Consider the following 21244-nt stretch of genomic DNA (forward strand, 5'->3'; position numbering starts at 1 on the left):
GATTACTATATGCTAATAAGAATAAATTTCCAAGATACAATTATTGAAGTCATATATAACAGCTGCATAATAAAAGCACAAAACAGAATTCTAGAGTGTGTGTGCTATGTTCCCACAAAAAATAAAGGCACTCAAGAATAGCAGTTTTCTCTAGATACCCAGGACTCACAGGTACATAGTATCATATCAGTGTGGCTCACTAGTTTAAAAAAAAAAAAACCACTGCATAAACATGAGAATCTGAATTTGGGTTCGCAGCCCCCGCCCATGCAGCAAATGCCACAGCTTGAGTGCATCCGTAAGCCTAGTGCTAGGAGTATGGGGGAGGACACACCACACAGGTGAGTCCCTGGATCTTATTGACCAGATAGCCTAGTTCCAGGTTCAGTGACCCTGTGTCTAAAAATAAAGTGCACAATGACAGGTAGACACCTGACATTAATTACTAAGTTTCACACATACACAAATAGGCAAATATGTTTATGTCCACACAGAGGAAAAAATACCAAGACATGGCAAAACTTGAATTGGTACCCAACTAAATATTTAGGGAACCTAACTGATAACCCTTTCTCCCCTAAATCCCCCATCTCATACCATTTACACAGTGTGTTCTAGAAAAACATATTTTGAACTTCATTTTTTAGCAGTGATGATTAGCTTAAAATATTAGCTTAAAAGAAATCACAAGGCTGAAAAGTTATTTTCAAGAATATTAGTCACAATGAATGCAAGCCAACTATGGTAAACACTAACTGATAATTCCCCTTACCTAGCTACACCAGCAGAGAGCTCAGGCACCACTACCCTCCGACTCCAAGCAACAAGATCTCGCTCTGTGGCTATTTCACTTCTTGGAGCATTGCTGTGCATCTGCCGCACACCTTCAATTTGCCCACTGCGCCTCAATCCTACATTTGGGGGTGAATGAACTTCAGAGGTAGAACTTACAGACCCTACGTGGGAGAAAAATCAGTATGGTTAAATTCTAGTTAGACACTCACCCAAGTTTATAACCAAAAGCAACCTACATTTTCTTCAACACAAAGTTTTTACAGCAAAGAGTCTAATTATCATATCAGGAACAAAACCACACAGGCAAAGTTTAATGAAAACAAAAAATGTGGTTATTAAAATGATTGGATAAAGTAATGAGTCATAATTTGAAATGTTACATTTGTTTACTCCTGGCATAAAATCATTACTTTAAAAAAATGCTAAGTCTTTCAAGAATTAAGAAAAGCAAATACAAGGACATTTATGACTTATAAATTTAACCTTTCTCTTAACATTAAATATACAACAAGAGCAAAAAACTAACTTACTTTGATTATGCTTTGAAAATGATATAATAAACTGATTTTTTCATGTTTTTCAGGTTTACTATAAGAACACTTGCACAATATGAATAAAGCCTTGGCTCCCATCACCAGCAATGAGGGAGTGGTGGTGAACAGAATTTTATATCTAATGTTTACTTAAGGAAAGGTTGAAGAATATATGTATTTTAAAATTTCATCTATTGTAAAAACTTGTATTTATTCTTTAAAAACATGACCATTCCGGTAGCCAGTTTCATTTTATGGATTTACTGTAATTGTTTAGTCACTTCTCTACTGCTGATGATTAAGGTGGTGTCAGGTTTTAAAGTATAGTCTCAGCTCACCTCTGTTTAAACGGCTGGTATTACTGACACCTGCTTCACCTGAACGCCTCAGGTCTTGCTCCTGCTGTAGTCTTTGAATCATGCTGTCTAGAGGACTAATATCCTGGTGTGCTTGCTGGCTTAACACCTGGTTCAATCCTGAAAAATATTACAAAAAATACTAGTTAGTCTCAGAGAAGGCCATAGTTAACATGAATTTTCCTTTGGTAAAGGCTTAAAATGATTACCTATAAGTGATAGCAAAGAAAGAAAAGATGACATCCATAGCCTATTTTTAATTTACAAAAGTAAATGTGCTTATCATGATTCAAACATTCATGCATGTTATGGAAACCAAATTATTAGTTCCATTATACAGTTTAAAAAACCAAAACCTCAAAGTCATACATTTAAGAAGAGGCAAAAGTAGAATTTTACTACTTATATATATATAGGAAGTAGCCAAAGTAAAATTACCTATTTGCACCTTAATTTCTGACAACAGTCATTGATTCAACAAACTATTGGTGTCTACTATGTGCATGAGACTATGCCGAGCATTGGAGATCCAGTGACAAATTATAGACATTGAGATCTTTGTCCTAAAGCAAACTACCCATCCAGATTGGGGCAATTAAACAATAAGCCCTCAGATAAATGCAGACTGTGAAAAATGTAAAAACAAGGTGATAAGAAAGAGAAAACGGAACTGAAGAAAAGACACCTATGGTAAGCCAGAAGTCAGAGCGCCATCTTTGAGAAGGCAGCATTGAATGGAGACTTCGGTTAAGCATGTGAAGAACGTATCAGATTGGTGCTTGGAGACATGGAGGAATTTGGCTTATTTTAACCCAATCCTCTCACTAGCCCCTCTTATTCATGCCCATCAGTCATATAAACACACTTGACTTCTTTGTACTCTGAAATTTTACAATAAGGATACACATGGTAAAATTCTAACTCTTCCTTTGAATACCAACTAAAAAGATACTTTGTTATCACTGGGAAATTTTTCCAAAATTCCCTTGAAAGAACATCATATTCCCCTTTCAGGTCCTTACCCATCCTCTAGTTTAGTACTCAGGTAAATATGTAACAAAAAGAAACATAAGTTTGTTTCTCAAATGTATTTTGTTTTATTTTCTAAATCTAGCATAAACTGAAGCACATACGGCCCAGTCTTGGGCTGGAGAGACAGCACAGCAATTAAAAGCTTGTGGTGGCCTTGTAGGCGACCCCAGCTCAACTCCCAGCATCCATCTCAGGCAGCCTTTTTGTTAACTACAGCTTCATGGGATTGAACACAGGAACACACACACACACACACACACACACACACACACACACACACACACACACACACACACACACACACACACACACACACACACACACACACACACCAGCCCACCCTCTAAACACAATTAGAAATAAAATAAATTTGTGAAATGTTCAATATTGAACATAGAATAAAAAAAAGAACAGAACATTTCATAATATAAGATTTATGAAACTATTTCCAAGAAAATAACAAATAGAATAATTACATGTATGTTTAAAAGGTCTGATCAGGTCAGATTGTAGGGTACACATGAATTGTAAAGAGAATACGCAAAGAATATTCTGAAATAAAGTAGTAATAAGAGACGTCTAGATGTTAAGTGGTGGCGGCTCACGCTTTAAATCCCTGCCCTTGGGATCCAGAGGAAGGTAGATCTCTGTAGGTTTGAGGCCAGCCTGGTCTACAGAGAGTTACAGGACGGCCAAGACTACACAGAGAAACCCTGTCTCAAATCTCTCACCTAAAAAAAAAAGAAAGGCTAAAAGGAAAATGCTATGGCATTACATGAGTTATTTTACCTAGAAAACTGTCATTGAAATAGGATAAATAGTATGAATGACTTGGTCTCAATGCAAAATTGCAGAGAAAGACAGCTAAAATCAAATATCTACACTGAATTTCTGAATTTGCAGCTAGATCATATTTAAATGAATAACAATTTGGTATAGCCTAAGTTCACAATATAAAAAGTACATTTAGATACCAACGCAACAAAACTTCACTTAAATCAATTTATTATACTAGCCAAACCTACACTTGGCTTTGCAATACTTAGCAAATAAATTTTCATAAACCTAAACATGCAAACAAATACAGTGACACTAATGTTTTTCTTAAACATTTTCTCAAAAACATTGGGTCTTGTGCCACTTGGCACTTTGTACTTCAGAATTCTAAAATAATGACAATTCTGAGAACTAGAAAAACATTTTAAAATACTACTAAGTTGTAATTACGGTCAAAGGTTCTCTTATGAAGCATTGCGAGTAACTACTATCTACCTCAGTTTCGTGCCATTTTATAACTGTGTTATGCTTTGAACCTAGAGTTTTCTCATAGGCGTATGCTCTGAAGTCTCTGTCTCCAGTTTGCGGCACTCTAAACTCTGTAGACCCTTGCTGGAGGAAGTAGACAAATAGCAGCGTCTACCGTCTAACTTCCTCTTCTTTCCTTCTGACAGCACAGGAACAACTATACCAACACTGAGCTGTTCCACTTTAGCTGCCACTGTCATGTGTGTGACCCTCAGAGACTGGAACCCTGAAAATAACTATTTCCTGTTTAAGTTCCTGCCGTTGGGCATTTTCAAGGAGGATAAAGGTACCCAGCATTACTTTTAAAAGCAGCAACAGAGTCAAGCATACAGTAAGTTTCTCTAATTTCGTGACACAACTGTAAAATTTATGTTTCCTAAATGTCAAGGATGTAATGATGAAATATCTTCATATAAGCTGTAAAATGAGGGAAAGTAAAAATTACAGTAACAATGAAGAAACCAGTCTTTTCTTAATTTCCTGTACCTAAAACCCCTGGTAATGAAACTATGCTGAGGCCTGGGAAAACTCTGATCCTGCCAGTTGTACTACATAGGAATTCATGCATCCTCATCAGCTTTAATTCCATGAATGACACTGCTCTAGTACGGAGACTTCTAGAATCTAAATATATGACCAGTCGCCAATGGGTAGCCATTCTTAGTGTCTATGAGTATGCTAAGAGACATTAGCTTATTAGAGATTCAAGTCTACAAAAGAAGTGGTGGTGGAGGCAATTCTGCTAATGCTTTTTACTTACCACGCTGCAGGGAGGATGGGCATGTCTAAGTTAAGGACTAGTACTTTTTATCTAGTATGCCCATCTTTATTACAATTTTACACTCAATCCTATAGCTTGTTCTATCATGTTCGAATCTTCTATGTTGTTTATAAGACACTCAACACACAATCTATTCAGAAGGTCTGCCCATTACAACATAGTGTAAAATGTGTACGTAGTAGCTTAACAAACATTTTTCAGTCTTAAGTATGATTCCTAACGACCAAACTAGTTTAATCTTTAGAGGGTCTTTATTATCTTCATGTAATACGTCAGTGCTATACTGTCAAATACAGGAAGAGTCTACACTTAACTACCATTCATTTCTTGAGCTCATATGACTTCAATATTCCATGACTTGGCAGAAACAGCTGTCTATTATTTTGAAGCCTATCTTTTCACAATCCTTTAAAAGTTAATCATTTCTAGCCAGATGTGTCTGCATGTGACTTCAATCCTAGCACTCAAGAGGTAGAAGCAGATGGATCTATGGAAATTCAAGGCCAGCTTGGACTACCATAATGAGTTCTAGGCCAGCTGGCCCTACATAGTAAGATCCTGGTTCAAACTTTAAAAAAAAAAAAAAAAGCAATCATTTCTTAAAATACACGCCAAAAGGATTAGTCAATCTAGTTTTATGCTCTTTCATTGTTATTAACCTTACCAACATCAATCACAATCACAACTATGTATTTGTTAACTTTGTAAGTAAGTTTTTGAGAGCATGGATCAAATTTAATTTCCTCCTGAATAATCAAGATTGAGCAGGTCAAGAAAACAGGTTTTTAATACATGCTATTAAATGAATAAAGGAAGCACAAGATAATCTTATTAGTCCCCTGAGGTTAGAGACTGCTATAAACCAGAATGTATTTGTTTGAAATCTCTGCTGTTGTAGTGTCTGTGGTGATGACGTAGTTATTGAAGGAGCTTTGTCTATTCATTCTATGTGAGAGCCTCCCTATGAAAATGGACGCCTACCTGAAGAAGTTACTCCCATCTGTGGGATGAGCTGCTCTTCCCTGCAATTTTCACGACCAGGAACTAATCTCTGGTATCTTGATGGATGAGGATTTCCGTCAACATCAACCAAAAAAGGGGGAGGCATGAGATGAGGTGCCTGCTGAGTCTGCTCATCTAATACAAAATTGTTGGCATCACGGATAAGGGGCCGATAATCACTATGAAAAAACATCTGATCTGCTATCTGTAAAAAGAAAGGTCCATAAAATACTGTAAAAATAAAATTTATCATCAAAAAAATTAATAAAATCATTAACAAAAGCCAGACACTATACCACAAATTATGGTACTAAACATTTACTTTAAAGAACAACATGGGACTGGGATTTAATCTCAGCATCCATGATTAATTGCCAAAATTAAAAAGAAAGACTGGAGGAAGTACAGACTCTAGTATTCTTAATTTTAAGCATATCTCTGTATTTTCTTCACTGCCTATTATATGAAAACCTGCTGCTTAAAATTCTCTGAAACCCAGTGTCATATACATTTAAAAATCATTAAAAATAAGCTTTTCAATTTAAATGGTAAATAAAATTACATTTAGGCATAAAGCATTCAAAGGTCTTTTTAACTTTCACAGATACTACATGCTCTATTTAAAATCATTAGGCATGTGGTATTGGGGGGGGATTAACATGTCAAACACATGCTAAAAATACTGAGCTATTTATGCTTCAATCCTCAGATTGATGTAATATTAACAAAATAAAGTGTCAAAAGAAAGCACTGTCTCTACAGTGTTTGCGATAATGTAAACAAATTATTATATCTCACCCCTGATAGCTACAACTTCAAATTTTTATTGGTTAATTTGCAATGCCTTAAGCTAAATTATAAATTATTTAATCATTCTACTACAAATAAAACATTTAATTATTTTAACCCCTGGTCTTAAAGAACTTTTAGTAACAAAACATTAGCAAGTTACACACTTTGAGACTCACGCGAAACCTACGGAGTTAGACCCTAGACAGATGCATATTACCTGTATAAATGCAACATTTCACATAATTTGAGATGCTCTTTTATAAGTATCGTCTTCTATTCAATGTTAATTCATCACCGTCCCAGCACTTGGGGAGGCGAGGCAGAGGCAGGCAGATCTCTGAGTTTGAGGCCAGCTTGGTCTACCAAGTGAGTCCAGGACAGCAAATGCTAAACAGAGAAACCCTGTCTCAGGGAGAAGAAAAAATTTTAATTTATCCCAAGTTAAAAACTGAAATGTAGATTGTTCTAAAAAGATATGTAAAAAGTCGTTCTTTCTTAACTTATTATGATTTAAATACAGAAAAGATTTTTAGATGTTTTCTTTACACTGCTTTCTAAAAACAAGCTTCTCGAGTATTTAAGGTATGATTCTTTGAGCTGATTTCAAAGTTCATTTTAAATTATGTGCAGCTGTGTGCTTGTATTGCATGTGAGTGCATGTGTCCAGAAGCATCCAATCCCCTGGAGCGGGAGTTACGTATGGCTGCGAGCTGCCTGCCACGGGTGCTGGGAACCAAACTCAGGTGCTCTGAAAGAACAGCGAGTACTCGTAACCACTGAGCATCTCTCCAATCCCAAGCCCTCTAATTTAAACAGCATGCACTCTCACCTCCTCCTGAGGAAAGCATATAACCCCACACCCATGTATGTAAGAAACAGGAAAAATGCATGTTTATCATACTCTACCTTGTCGTATTTGCTACTGGACCCAAAACCAAAAATTAAAAGATGTCCATGGGAGTCTGTGCACGCGAAGTGCTGGCCATCAGGGGAGCATTTGCAGTCAAACACTGCACCATGTCCTTGCCCTTCAATCTGAAACACATTTAACCAATAATTAGAAAGCTGCCATTAAAACATAAAGAACTGGTACTATTACTAGAATTTTACAGTGGAGAGATTTAAAAGTATACATACATCCTAATAATGAAGATTAAGTATAATAAACAGAGCACAATAAAATTTGTGAAAATTCACGAAAAGTGACAGATTAACAGTGCTGAAAAACAGAATCCTAGTCACGGACCAGACACAATTCAGAAAATAAAAATACACAGATTTCCCTCCCACCCAGATTAAAACACAAATGAATAGTACTTTCCATCTATTTCCATTTATTCCTGCCCTTTCTGTAAAGGCTAAGGAGAAGTGGTAGCAATTTCTTCCTTTCTTTCTTTTCTTTTCTTTTTTGGTAACACTCAGAAGTTGTAGCTAGAGATCATTGCTGATAAGACACTAAATTTTATTCTTGTTTAAAAAAAAAAAAAAAAATCCCTGGAGGTCTGACTCATCTTTTAATGGTGAATTTTAAAGATTAAAGAAAAGGGTTTTTTTACCTGATAATTGTTTTCTGTTTTCCAGTTCCATTAATCCAGAACGAATGGGTTTCTCCCTGCAACCTGTCAATCAAACAGAGGTGGCCAATCACCACTCTGATTTTTTTGCTCTCAGTGCTTCTTCAGACTATGTTCCAGTTGAAAACTTCTTTAGCAGTGTTCTGAAAGAGGTAAAAATTCTACCCTATCTAAAGCACAGCTAGGGACTGAATTTCAAAAACATCTAAAATGGGAGTTGACTCCCAAACAAATAATAACTAAGGATGATTTTCAACAATTGTGACTGGATTTCTGGATTAGCAGAATCGGAACACACACATTATCAGGTAAGAAACACCTCCTTTCTGTTCCGGTATCCACTGATCTAGAACAGACTGAGCTTGACTAGTTACATCCTAGGAAATGCTCGGAAAGAGAGAAATGGTGACTTTCTTTGAGTATTAATAATTAGGCAGAAGGGCAGATGTTCATGAAACATAGGACTTAAAATGCAGAAAAACTACTGATTTCTCAAAAATAAATAAATAAATAAAATAAGTACTACACTCAAAAGAGAAACACCACTCTAAAATTTGGCACATAGGATGGCCTCATAAAGACAACTAACCGTGCCTTTGGATCTCTGAAGGTTAAAAAAAAAAAAAAAAAGAATACATGTGATACTTATTAATGATACCCCAGATGCTGATTTACAGAGAAGCAGCTTTCTTTACAATTATTAAAGAAAACAAGAAAGCTTTTGTATTACTAATATAGAAAGAACTTACCACATAAAAGAGATAAATTGTTAATGAAATAGGACAATTTCTTGGGAATAAGGAAACTTGTCAATAGCAGAGGAAGTTACCACTTCAGAACAACTCACAGAACCAAGGACAGAACTACTTTCCCAATAGTAGTCTAGGACACTAGCCACATAGCATATGCCAGAAATGTAAGGCTGTAAGTACATTGTCACGATTCACATTTTGCGTGTTCAGTAATTTTATAGGCAAGTAAGTACAACTCAAACCTACAAGTAACTAAGCACATAAACAGAAGAAAATCGCAAAGGAATTTTACATCCAGACTTTGATGTTTCAGTCCTCAACTCACTCAAAATTTCCAGGAAAATAAAAAACAAAGATTTTATAAATGCTTTTAAAACTACACTTTTCTAAGTCTAAGTTTATAGTTTAAGCTACAATAGTATAGAGGAAGAGGTGTCACAAAGTAGTTACACTTAGTGTAACAAATGAAACCTAACAGCTTCATAAGCATGGCAGGATGTCCTCTGGATATCTTAGTAATCTTGCACTGCATTTCATTTGGGGGAGGGCGAGTGGGGGAAGTTACTCAAGTTCACATGCATGCTACCTCTCGATGTGTCCATATTTATAGTTAGTAGATGTCCAGAAGAATATTTTGGTTGAGTTGGAACTCATAAAACTCTAAAATAACAATCATACAAAATCTCTGTGTCCTACATACATGTCTGAAAAGCCATAGTTCCTGCAGGAAGGCCTGTAGAGTCTAACGTGCGAAGCTGTAGTATCAATTGGGTTAGAGACCCACATATGTTGGAGATGACAGAGCAGTGTTACCTGCCAAGGGGGTTACAAACTGGGAGTAGTACTAGTCCAAGAGGTAGCTTTGATGTCACACGTGGAGGTATAAAATTTGGAATTTGCCCTGCTGGATTTGGGTCTTGCTTTGGTCCAGTATTTCCTCACTATGCCCTGCTTCCTTCTTTTGGAATGGTAACATATATTTTGAGCCATTTTATGTTGGAAGTTTATAATTTGGTTTTGTATTTTACATGGGAGGCGTCTTTGAATTTTAAAAAGTCTTGAGTCTGAAACTCTAGGGCTTTTGACATTGGACTAAATACATTTTGTATTATATGTGGCAACAAGTTTATCGAGTTCAGAAAGTAGAATATGGTCATCTGAATGAGAATAACCCCCACAGGCTCATGTATTTGAGTATGTGGTCCCCACCTGGCTGAACTGTTTGGGAAAGATTAGGATGTTGGCCTTGTTATGTAGTTGTACCTGTGTTGCTGGCTTGAGTTTAGAGTAAATGCCACTCCTCCCCCTCAGCCATGAGCTTATAGATCATATGTAAGCTTTCAACTTCTATTCCAGCACAGTTCCTGCCTGACTGCTGCCAAGCTGCCTGTCATAATGGTCATTAAACTTAGCCTGTGAAACACTAAGCTATCATTAACCACTTTCTTCTTTAAGTTGCCTAAGTCATGGGTCTTTTATCACAGCAATAGAAAAGTAATTAATAGACTACCCTAGTTGCTTCTTTTTTTATAATGTGTACTATGACTGGCAAAGTCAACCAAAAGAAAAAAAAAAAAAGCAATCTCTGAAAAATCATTCATCTTTTAAACCAGTCAAGGGATTTCTAAGAGTTTAAATATTCATGTGTAACTAGGAAGCAATGATCTTCCTTAAAAACAAAACAAAAAAACCTTACATTTATATAAGGAATATATGTGTATAAACATGAGACCTGTTCTACCTTAAAAAACAAATCAACAAAAAATCTAATAATACATAGGATTTACATTTATTCCATGTTATAATAAAATAGTTCCACAAAACAAATAATGGCAAAATTTTAAAGCAAGAGTTCTCCCAGATGAATGATTCCTCTAGCATGTCTATTATATATTATATACACTAAAGAGTAAAGAATAACGAAAATAATTCATGAAATAGTATTAGCTAAGAATGGTAAAAATCTCAAAAGGAGGCAATAAAAGAAAAGCCTTATTTACCAATTGCCATATTCTGTTCTTTAAAAGTAGAAGATGAGGATTATATTAAAATAGTGTTCCTATTATGAGAAAATTCCATGTGACTGAGTCCTAGGAGTGTTTTTAGGAAATGAGTGTTAAACCCTTGTTAAAAGAGGTGGAAGACCAAGAAGAATTCTTCTAGTAATGAGCAAATAAATCATTTCCTAGCTCTGTTTAAGAATGAAGTACAACAAAACAGCCATTTAGAATCCTACTCAGTCTAAAATCATGATGTTCCAGAGGGTTATTCAAAGACCTAGATAAATGTGAACCTGATTTATATCAAAAAGACCAAAGTGCAGACTAAAATTGTAAGGTCTAATTACACCAATCAGGTAGACTGACTAATGGAAACTATGAAGTTCTAGAAGACTTCAAAACAAACACAAAGACGAAGCATGTGAAGTCGCTTATGCAAATTCACTGTTAAAGAAACATGTCAATTCTATATCAAGGGCCCCTTTGTTTTTCACACTTTAAATTTTTTTTGCTTTAAATATACCACTAAGTTGGAAGGAAGCACTGAGCTAGAAAACATTCCAACAATTACTTTAGGACAGACATATATCCTAAGAATCAAATAACAGATAGTATTTACACTTAAAAAATAAACAAACCCTCCTTTGTGTATAAAGACTACTTTGAGTTAGACAACACTGGGAAAAATTAAAACATTGCATACTACATGGGTCAGAGAAATGAGCCAGTGAAAAAGGGGGCTTGGCCTCAAGCCTTATGACCTCAGTTCAATCCCTGTGATCAACATGGTGGAAGATTAACAAGCAATTCCACTAAATTGTCCTCTGACCTACACTTACACACACACTAATGCAATAATAAAGACTAGTTTTATTTTTTAAAGTATCCAATATACTGAATATCCTTTCCTGTAGCTTAAAGTAAGATAATTAACAGACACTCTCCACAGTCTGGCCATCTAGTGGCCTTCCAAAGAGCACTCTTCTCAGTATTGAAAATTTACAGTAAGAGTACTACATGTGAATTGAAGATTTAAATAAGTCTCCAAACCTAATACAATTCCATGGAAACTTAATTCTCCTTCTCTCAACTCTGAAAATGACATAGTGGCTGTCTAAAACACCAACAGAATTTTGATCTCTTTTCTTGTCTACTCTGCCAAACAGGAGTGTTTCTGAAAGTTTACTTCTAGGCTACAGTACCCTCCTACCTCTATGAAGAAACAGTTACAGATGGCACATGTAGCCCTTCTGTTCTTAACTCTTAGAGTTTCTGGTCACAGTATCTCTAAACGCTGGAACAGGAAGTGCACCACAAGAAGTAAACAAGAACTGAACAAAATAAAACAAAAACATAAAAAACCTGTTCTTTTTCCCTCTTGAACTTCTACTAATTATACCATCGTTGTCAGAGTAACTCAGGCTTAACTATCTGAACGCATGCGATGAATCTTTCCTCCCTTTCACTCCCTAGCCTTCTATCAAGTGTTACATATAAACTTTTCATTTGTAAACTTCCTACTACTCACATAATTTTTCATCTTTAAGTAACCAAAGAAGTCCTCCCTAAATCTACTTAATTTCATACTTGATATATGACCTCTAGCAACAAAACTATTGTTGCTTTGGCTTTTGGTCTATTTATGAAAACCTCCATAATGTATCACTATTTCCAGAAACAAGATCACTTAAGTCTATTTATTGTTAATGTCCCTCAGCTTGTTTTTTTACTTCACTACCCATTATTTATAGTCTACTACAAACTTCCTACACTATTTTATCAACACTTATTTCATTTAAATTGTTTCTCTGTATTTATTTAACCTGTCACACGGAATCCCAAAAACTTGGACTATCTGGCCTGAAGTAACCACTGTATCTTCAGATATAGAAACTGATTGTTCTAATTTGTCATGCTTCTATTGGACATCAATATTTACTATTTCACGTATGTTTCAGTTCTTCAAATTAACTGCTAAGTTGCTAAAGATAGCCATGTCTTTCTCATTTTTGAAGATGCTGAGGTTTTATAATTACAAAATATATACTCAAATATATACTAACCAAAATGCCTTCAACTTCCTTTTTATATCCTATATGTAAATTATCCATACTTTTCCTTGTAATTATCAAATTTCAAATGTCTTGAGATAATGGTTAGCAGCTTGTATCACTCCCCTCCCGAAAAATGTAAGTTGCTCAACAGTAACTAATATTTATACCAAAAAAAGAGTAAGGTTTGATTTTTGTACCAAGACAAAGATGAAAGAGAGAATCTAAAAAACATTGGAAACATGAAAATAATAAGTTATATATACATTGAGAAAAGTGAAGATAACTCCTTACTCAGATACAATGATAGGAAGACTACAAGCATCAGAATGTCTTCCACAGAGACTGTAAACACGTGATTCTCCATACTATCTTATTAGACAGTGAGAGGAAACGAATGAGAATGGAGAGGGATGGTGAACAAACTTGGATTCCCAGTTTCCAAGTGGTAGCATGACAAGCTATGGCTATTTTCAGCTATTCTCCTACCTAGATACATACAACTATAATTGCCTACAACAAGGTCACACTGAGAACATGCTAATGTCAGAAGTATGCATTGGCAAAAATTCTGAGTGGTTTATTGGCAGCCTCAATTTGTTTGGAATGTTGCGAGGAGAAATGCATTGTTCTGGATTAGTGGACACTGGAACATTTCAAAAAGACTCTTAAGTAAAGAAAAGTTAAGAGAACAATTATAAAAATAAAACAAACTTTATTAAATAAAAGCGCTTATTTGGTATTTACCCATAACAAAACCAAAGCAGATTATTAAATTCCGTAAAAAACAAAAACAATAAACATTTGCTAATGAGACAATTTGTATTCTTTTTTTTTTCAATTAAAAGTAAACCAGGTAAGAAGCAATAAAGTACATCTTTAAATACAGAAAAATACACAGTAAAAAAGTGAGAACTAAAGACATGAACAGCAAATGAGATAACACAAAAACAGCAAGGACACAAGAAAAATCTAACCAGGGTCTGAAGATGCCACTGTGAACACTGGTAACGCATACGAAATGTGAAAGTGAAGAAATTTTAATCTTTTAAATTAAAATAAAATACTAAATTTAATTCCAGTTATTCTGTATGGCAATTTAAAAGGAAAAACGGGGGCCATGATCAATTTTTAATAATTTTTTTAAATGAACATTTAAACTTTTAGTAGACTTCAAACCTAATTAATTTTTTCTGGGAATGGGATTGACACAATGCCATAAATTTTAGTATTGAGAGTATACAGAAGGCATTTTCAAGTTACTTCTATAAGCAACATAACTAACTGCCTTGAAGCATTTAGTTGACGTTCATACACTGTAGTTACAAAGCTATAACGATGTTTTCTTCATGTCAGGGCCAAGCTACAACAGAGCCTTATTAAACTGCGCACAACTCAGGGTTAGAGTACTTCTACACTGCACGCTTCATAAACTTCTCAAATACTCTCCTTGGTAACTTAGGCTATGCAAGAACTGTTCAAGCTGAAACCTTACGTATTAACGTGGCTTCAAAAATTACTACATAAGAATAAAGTACAAGGTCTAGAAGCTCAGCATTTTTTAAAGAACAATGCCTAATGTGTTGATAATTTCTCTACAATATTTTCTTTAGTTTCTTTCGTCCCTAGAAGAAGAGTGAGAGTAAGTGGGAGGCAGTGAGGGGAGAAGAGGGATAAAGGCTGTTTCCCCAAATGCAATGAGACAACAGAGTGGAGGAGCTGACAGGAATGTGTTTTCCCTTATCAAGTATATCACTTATTATATTCTTCTATGTCTCATAATTAATGGAAACAAACCCAGAGCCTGCCTCTCAACTACTTCTATCATTCAGGTCCTCTGCAAAGAGGAGCTGACAATAAAAACAAGAAAAGTTATCCATTATCTTTTTCTTAAATATCATTAGGAGCTGAGAATTCAGTTATATGATTTTTGAAATAAAATCAATTAGAAATAATTACTGAAACAAAAAGAAACTATGTGAATTCTCAATAGCAAACCTCATGTTTTGTTTACAAATTTAAACAGTCCGAAAACAAAGCGAAGAACTTAAAAGTCTTAGGGGCTTGGAGAGATGACCAAGCTGTGAAGAACACTGGCTGCTTTTCCAGAGATCCTGAGTTCAATTCCCAGCAACCACATAGGAGCTTACAACTGTCTGTAACTCCAGTTCCAGAGGATTTGACACCCTCTTACAGACATACATACAGGCAAAAGACCAATGCAAATAAAATAAATAACTTATTAAAACAAAAAGTCTTAGTTAAGTTTTATTAAATCATAACAACATCTCAAACATATGCATTTAAAAATTCAATTTTTCACTTAAAAAAAACTTTAATACAGGATTTAAATTAAGATTTTAAGAAGAGAATTCTAATAATTCTTACTTATTTATAACATTGAATTATTTTTTAAGATAAATTCTATTCTCTTTCAAAAATATTATATATTTAGGCATGAGCCCAATTATTTAAAAAAATAAAAGAGATACTAATGTTGATACAATATCCTAATACGCTTAAGCGTAGTAATGAGGGCGTTTATTTTAGTGACAGGATTGAGCGCAGCTCCTTGTGAATGTTAGGTAAACATTTTCTTCAGCGCTTAAGCTATATCCCCAGCCCTAAATTTTTAAGTATTTCTATATATTTTAAAAGTTCATTCTTTTAAAGGCATAGATTTCTTTTCTTATTTTCCGGCTTTCAGTCCAAATGTTGAATTTATTTATTCATTTTATAAGCTTCAATTTTTAAAATTCCTCAAAAACAGTACTTATTATATAAGCATTTACCAACTCTAAGTCTAGATTGGAGTACTATTTGAGAATTATTCATTCTTAAATTCTAAAAGGATGAGTAAGCATGCCAAGTAATGCTCAGAAAATATTAAATTCAACTCTGATTTAGTATGATAAACACAATATATCAGAGATAGCACCTGGACTCATTAAAGCCAAACAGCGACACTGAGGCCACAGTGACACATATGTAAGTGGCCAGTAAAACCATCAACTTCTATTCATGGAAAAGTTGTTTTTAATTTCTCGGTAGCAGGGCTGGATCCTTTTTCTGCCATCTGGCCATAAAAATAAAAAAACCAAAACAACAAAAAAGGTGATGAAAAAAACAGTAAAGACCAAAAAGAACTATGGCAGTCACATAATTGACAAAGATTGTGAAATGAAGGTCACAGAAGAGCCACTCAGGATTATATCACTGTTGTTACTCCTTAAACACATCACTAACTGGGTATAACTGGTAGTGGCTATACAGTGATACTTAAATTTTCTCAGCTACCACCCTGAATATAGTTAGTATGAAGAACACATTAGTAATAGTCTTATAAAACATAAAAGTTTTATACGCTGTGACCAACACAAAGCTGTGCAAAGCACTTTAGTTTTTAATAAATATTCTCTGTGAAACCAGAAATCAAACTACCCTTATTATAAAAGATACTCAAAGACTTTGTAGTTTCATAAATACATTGAAATCTCTTAAAAATCATTTAAAAATCAGAAGCCACTAAAAACATTTTAAAAATAAAGGTAATAACTTATTTTTAATGAGACAAAACAGCACAAACTCTTTAACTGTTCTGTACCAAGAATAATTGTTTTATTTATAATCATTATGAAATATTTTAAGTGGGCCCATGTAATTTTATTATTTATTGGACATAGAAAAGAAATATCTCATTAACTAAAACAAAATCATTTCTCTTTCTTTTCTTCTTTTCTTAAAAGATATGGTCACACCATGCACAGGGGCGCCTGCCTATAATCCCAGCACTCCAAAGTCAGAGGCGGGTAGATCAATGTGAGTTCAAGGTCAGCCTGGTCTTCAATCTGAGTTCAGGACAACCAAGGGGACACTGAGAAACCCTGTCTCGAAAAAACAAAACAAAACAAGAGAGAAAAAAAAGTGATCTCAAAAAAAGGCCAACCTGGCCTGTCACTGACTTTATGTAGCCAGACTGACCTTCAAATCCTGATCCTCCTGATTCTATCCTCCAAATGTGGACTACACACTCACTCAAAAAAAAATTTTTTTTTAAGTAATTAAGGAATTTTTATAATCAGATTTCTGGCTATGTAACTAATTTGTTATGAGCAAGACCAGAAAATTAATAAATATAAAAGTGCTACAATTTTTTTGTCTGCTGAAATGGTGGAATGTTGATGTTCCAAACTTACCTGATAAGAAGAAATTCAGAATCATTGTTCAACTAACTAAAAATTACTTTTCATTTCTATAGCAGTATAAGAATGCTCTTTAGAACGGTAAATAATGAAGTGAAACCACTAACGTCCTTGATCATAATTAAGAACCAAATGAGAAACAACCAACTTCCTTATTCAACAGATATATAAAACGAGCAATCCAGAAATATAAAGATAAAAAAGAGATAACTGCTTTGCCACATTTGTGAATTTGCTATAAAACAAAAACTCTACATAATCACAAAGGAAATCCATTCATCACAAACTAAACCAAATAATCATTTTTCGTAAAAAGGTGAATTGTACAATTTTATTTCTTATGTACACTAAGGCACATCCATGGCAAAGTCCAAAATTAATCACTTCACTAACAAAACTTTTTTATTCTTAGAATCAATCAAGAACAGCACTCAGTGTCATTCAATCTCTTCACAAGCACTGTATCTAACAAATGACATTGGAGGGGACATGCATGTGACCTCAATCAATGAAAAACTACAACCCTTGCACTTGCCAAGAAGCACTACTACCAGGCTATATTCCCAGCATGAAAATGACTCAACTTACAAAATGCTTCTGATTTTTCTGTCATTTTCGCTAATTATACCCCATCTTATGACTTTATAAAGATTTGTTTTAAAAAAAATCTAAACAAGTAAAAAAAGTAGAAACAGGTTTCTTTCCTTCCTCTTGTTGACTGGAAGGAGTTTTTTAGGTGCAATATTTAAGGACCTCTTCAATTTATACATTGATCAAAGAGGAGGGCAGAAACTACTTAGTAAGCTGTAAATGTATTCAAAGCAATGCTAATTCAAATGTTCAACAAAAATAAGCTAAATGCACATAAAACCAGTGTGGAGACAAAAGGCATGAAGCCAAAATATTTATCTAACACACCGTCAACTTGACCAAACTTAAGAAATACCTAATCCTTTGGCTTCAATTTGATGTACTCAAATAAAATTGTGCTTTACAGAAACAAAAACAAAAGAAAAATGCCAACAAAAATGCAAAATAAAAGACATTTTCTTCCCTATAACGTCATTTATATGACTTACTGGTCAGTTTCACTGCTAAAATTAAGAAAACTAAGCCAGTTATCATAATACACAGGAATCATAATACAAAGTTTATTCTCTCAGTAAATATACAGAATAAACAGTTCCTTTTTTTGGTAGACATATAAAGTCAAAATAGGGCAGAAGTTTTAAAAATGGATTTCGCTTGTGATATGCAGAGCCCTTCTGTCAAAGAATTCCCCACATCTTTAGTAGGTATTGAACAAGAAATATAATTACCATGTTGAAATAAGAGCGAACTTTGACTCCTCTTGCTAGATCCCACACTATCACATTTCCATCGTGACCAGCAGAAAAGAGAACTCGAGGGTCGAATGGGTGTGGCTCAAGAACAAACACTTCATCTTCATGGCCCTGAAACAGTTTGAAGTAGCAAAGCATTTAAAACACTTAAAATTTTATCAGAGAATGGCACTGGCTCTAGACATCAACTGGTAAGAATTACTCAACCAGTACAAATTTCAACTTTACCAAGGTATAACATTAATAGACTGTGCTAAGAACACTCCCCGTGGCTTAGATATTATTACTAATACTCAAGAAAACAATCAATGCATTCTTACACAACAAAAACAGCAGGCATTTTGAATTCATTCCCAAGCTAATCCTACTTACACTTTAAAGTTTTTTCCCAATTACCCATCAAGTTTGGCTGTCTAAATAAGCAAGAGGTTTTAAATAAACAGGCTTTATTTATTTAGACTATATTGAACAATCAGACTCAGTAATATAAAAGTTTGGGTTTATGTTTCTCACCATTAGGACATGAATCAGTTGACCAGTATAAGAATTCCAGACTTTCAGAGTCATGTTATTAACTGCAGTTATAACTGTGTTGTCATGTCGATCCCAAGCTACCATAGTCACTTTCATTTTTGTGATTTTATCTTCTATCCCTTGAAGATTTTGGCTGAAAAGGACAAGTTTATTTGTTTACACTGACATTATGATACAAGACAAAGAACAAATGTGTGAAGAAACCCTAACATACACACACACACACACAGGGCAGAGGGGGGAGATAAAATGTGTTTTCACCTATAGCCCGTATTTCTTAACATGAACAATTATCATTACAATTGAAAACAGAAGTTATGGCATGGATTCAGGAAATCCAAGATTTCTAGGATTGTCCTTAAGCCACCATGGCCACTGCTACAACTACCAATGGTTCAGGAGCTCTATGCCACGCAGCTCCTGCCCTACCTTTTACTGTTGCTACCATGCTATCCTGTCTGCACTGTGCCCTTATACACTAGAAGAACTATACATAAACACAAGCAAAGAGAAACAGTCGAACAGTAAAAGTAAACCAACAGTTACAACATACATCATAATTTTTCTTGGCTGAAGAAGCCACTGGGTATAAAAAGTCATCCTTTTAGAGGGTCTGGTTGGTAGGGTGCTTGTCTAGTAGCGTGTAGAAAGGCTTGGGAAAGAACCCCAGCACTGCAATAAAACCAGAGGTGGAGCCACATGGCTTTAATTTCAGCACCAGCAGGGGAAGGGAATATCATTTCTGACTACAAAGTAAGTTCAAATCAACCAAGTATATGAGATCAAGTCTCAAAAGCAAAAGTAAATGAAAACCAGACATTTTACACAACAAGATACTCTGGTTGCAAGCATCTGCATTCCCTTAATAAAACTTAATTAAAAATTAACACAGCAAGTCTTATTCAGAGCAATGAAATAGTTTACAAAAAAAAGAAAGAAAGAAAGAAAGCAAAAGAAGAAGAAAAAAAAAATCAGCCTTGCTCATCTCCAATACACCCTAACTAACAAAGAGAATTAATCATTGTAACATGATATACAACTTTATAAGCAAAGGTCACTCCAGACTTTATCATTACAATATTAAATAATCTCTATAAATATCTCAAGCTTGACCTCTTACCCTGCTGGACGAGTTGACATATCTAACAAAATGCTTTTCCATTCTCTTCGTTTAAATTGCCAAATTCGTGCTGTCCCATCACGACTACCACTTACAAACCTGTAATAAAAAAAGAAAAATGTCTAATCCCACCGAAGCCGTGGAGATTCACAGAGGCTCTATCAGAATGTACTCTGCCCAAAATTGTTCTTAAAGGACATCTTTATAAAGTATTTCCATATAATAAAATTGGTTCGCTATGTCTCTATAAATTTAAGAATTCCTGAAACTTTGAGTTTTTAAGACCATTTTAATAGGTCATGAATAGGCTGAAAAAATATATAACACTCAAAATGATTCAAGACCACTTGACAAACAGAATTAATATTATCCAATGAAAAAAAGTTACTCCTCGATATCAAAGACATTGATTTGTTCTATTTAAGGCAGCAAGAAGTACTTTATTTTCTTTTAGAGCAAGAACAGGAGAATATTTGCAGAAACTATCTTTTTAACATCTAGGAATGTCTCAGAAATATAAGAATATCAAATTTCAGTTTATATCAAAGGCTTCTCTTCTGATAGGAAAGAAAAGGTACAAGTAAAAACAGAACAACAATAATTTCATAATAGAAAATTATCCAAATAAACGTTATGACACACTGGGTAAAATTGACTGCTAGAGTTATCTTTCTTTACAGTTTTAAAGTACAATTAAATGAGACAAACATATTTTACCTGTTACTAGTGTTGGAAAACTGGATACTGTCAACTTTGTCCTGTACAAATAAACAAAGTAGAAGCTGAATACAAAACTGTTGATCCACTTAAGACTTTACCCTCTAGTTCCTTCACCAATACTCACAGTATGAAACTCTAATTCTGATATTTTCTCTGGTTGACCTGATCCAAAAAAATAAACTCTGATAATATGGTCAGTGCTTCCAGTGGCCAAAAACATTCCACCTATGAACAAAAGCACAATTTTGTAAGTAAAATACAACTGTTACATGATACTATTAGCTTTGCTGAGTCTTCTTCTGTCCTCTTAACCACGTATTAGAAGTTCTATCTTACTTATAAGTTTTGATTT

At 34.5% G+C, this 21244-nt stretch overlaps 1 protein-coding gene across 3 annotated transcripts in view; it reads right to left on the reverse strand.

Annotated features, from left to right (window-relative positions):
- Phip (pleckstrin homology domain interacting protein) overlaps positions 1 to 21244 on the reverse strand; it is a 115411-nt gene that overhangs the window by 45288 nt on the left and 48879 nt on the right. For all 3 annotated transcript variants that reach the window (XM_051140243.1, XM_051140244.1, XM_051140241.1), the window contains exons 11-19: positions 21017 to 21117; positions 20890 to 20930; positions 20173 to 20271; positions 19032 to 19185; positions 18495 to 18629; positions 7503 to 7631; positions 5784 to 6009; positions 1667 to 1804; positions 773 to 956 (exon numbers count right to left, since the gene is read on the reverse strand). In XM_051140243.1, coding sequence (XP_050996200.1) covers positions 773 to 956; positions 1667 to 1804; positions 5784 to 6009; positions 7503 to 7631; positions 18495 to 18629; positions 19032 to 19185; positions 20173 to 20271; positions 20890 to 20930; positions 21017 to 21117 — 1207 coding nt within the window. The remainder of the gene's footprint in view (positions 1 to 772; positions 957 to 1666; positions 1805 to 5783; positions 6010 to 7502; positions 7632 to 18494; positions 18630 to 19031; positions 19186 to 20172; positions 20272 to 20889; positions 20931 to 21016; positions 21118 to 21244) is intronic.

The sequence above is a fragment of the Acomys russatus genome, chromosome 32 (assembly GCF_903995435.1).
Source record: "Acomys russatus chromosome 32, mAcoRus1.1, whole genome shotgun sequence".
Classification (NCBI taxonomy): Eukaryota; Metazoa; Chordata; class Mammalia; order Rodentia; family Muridae; genus Acomys; species Acomys russatus.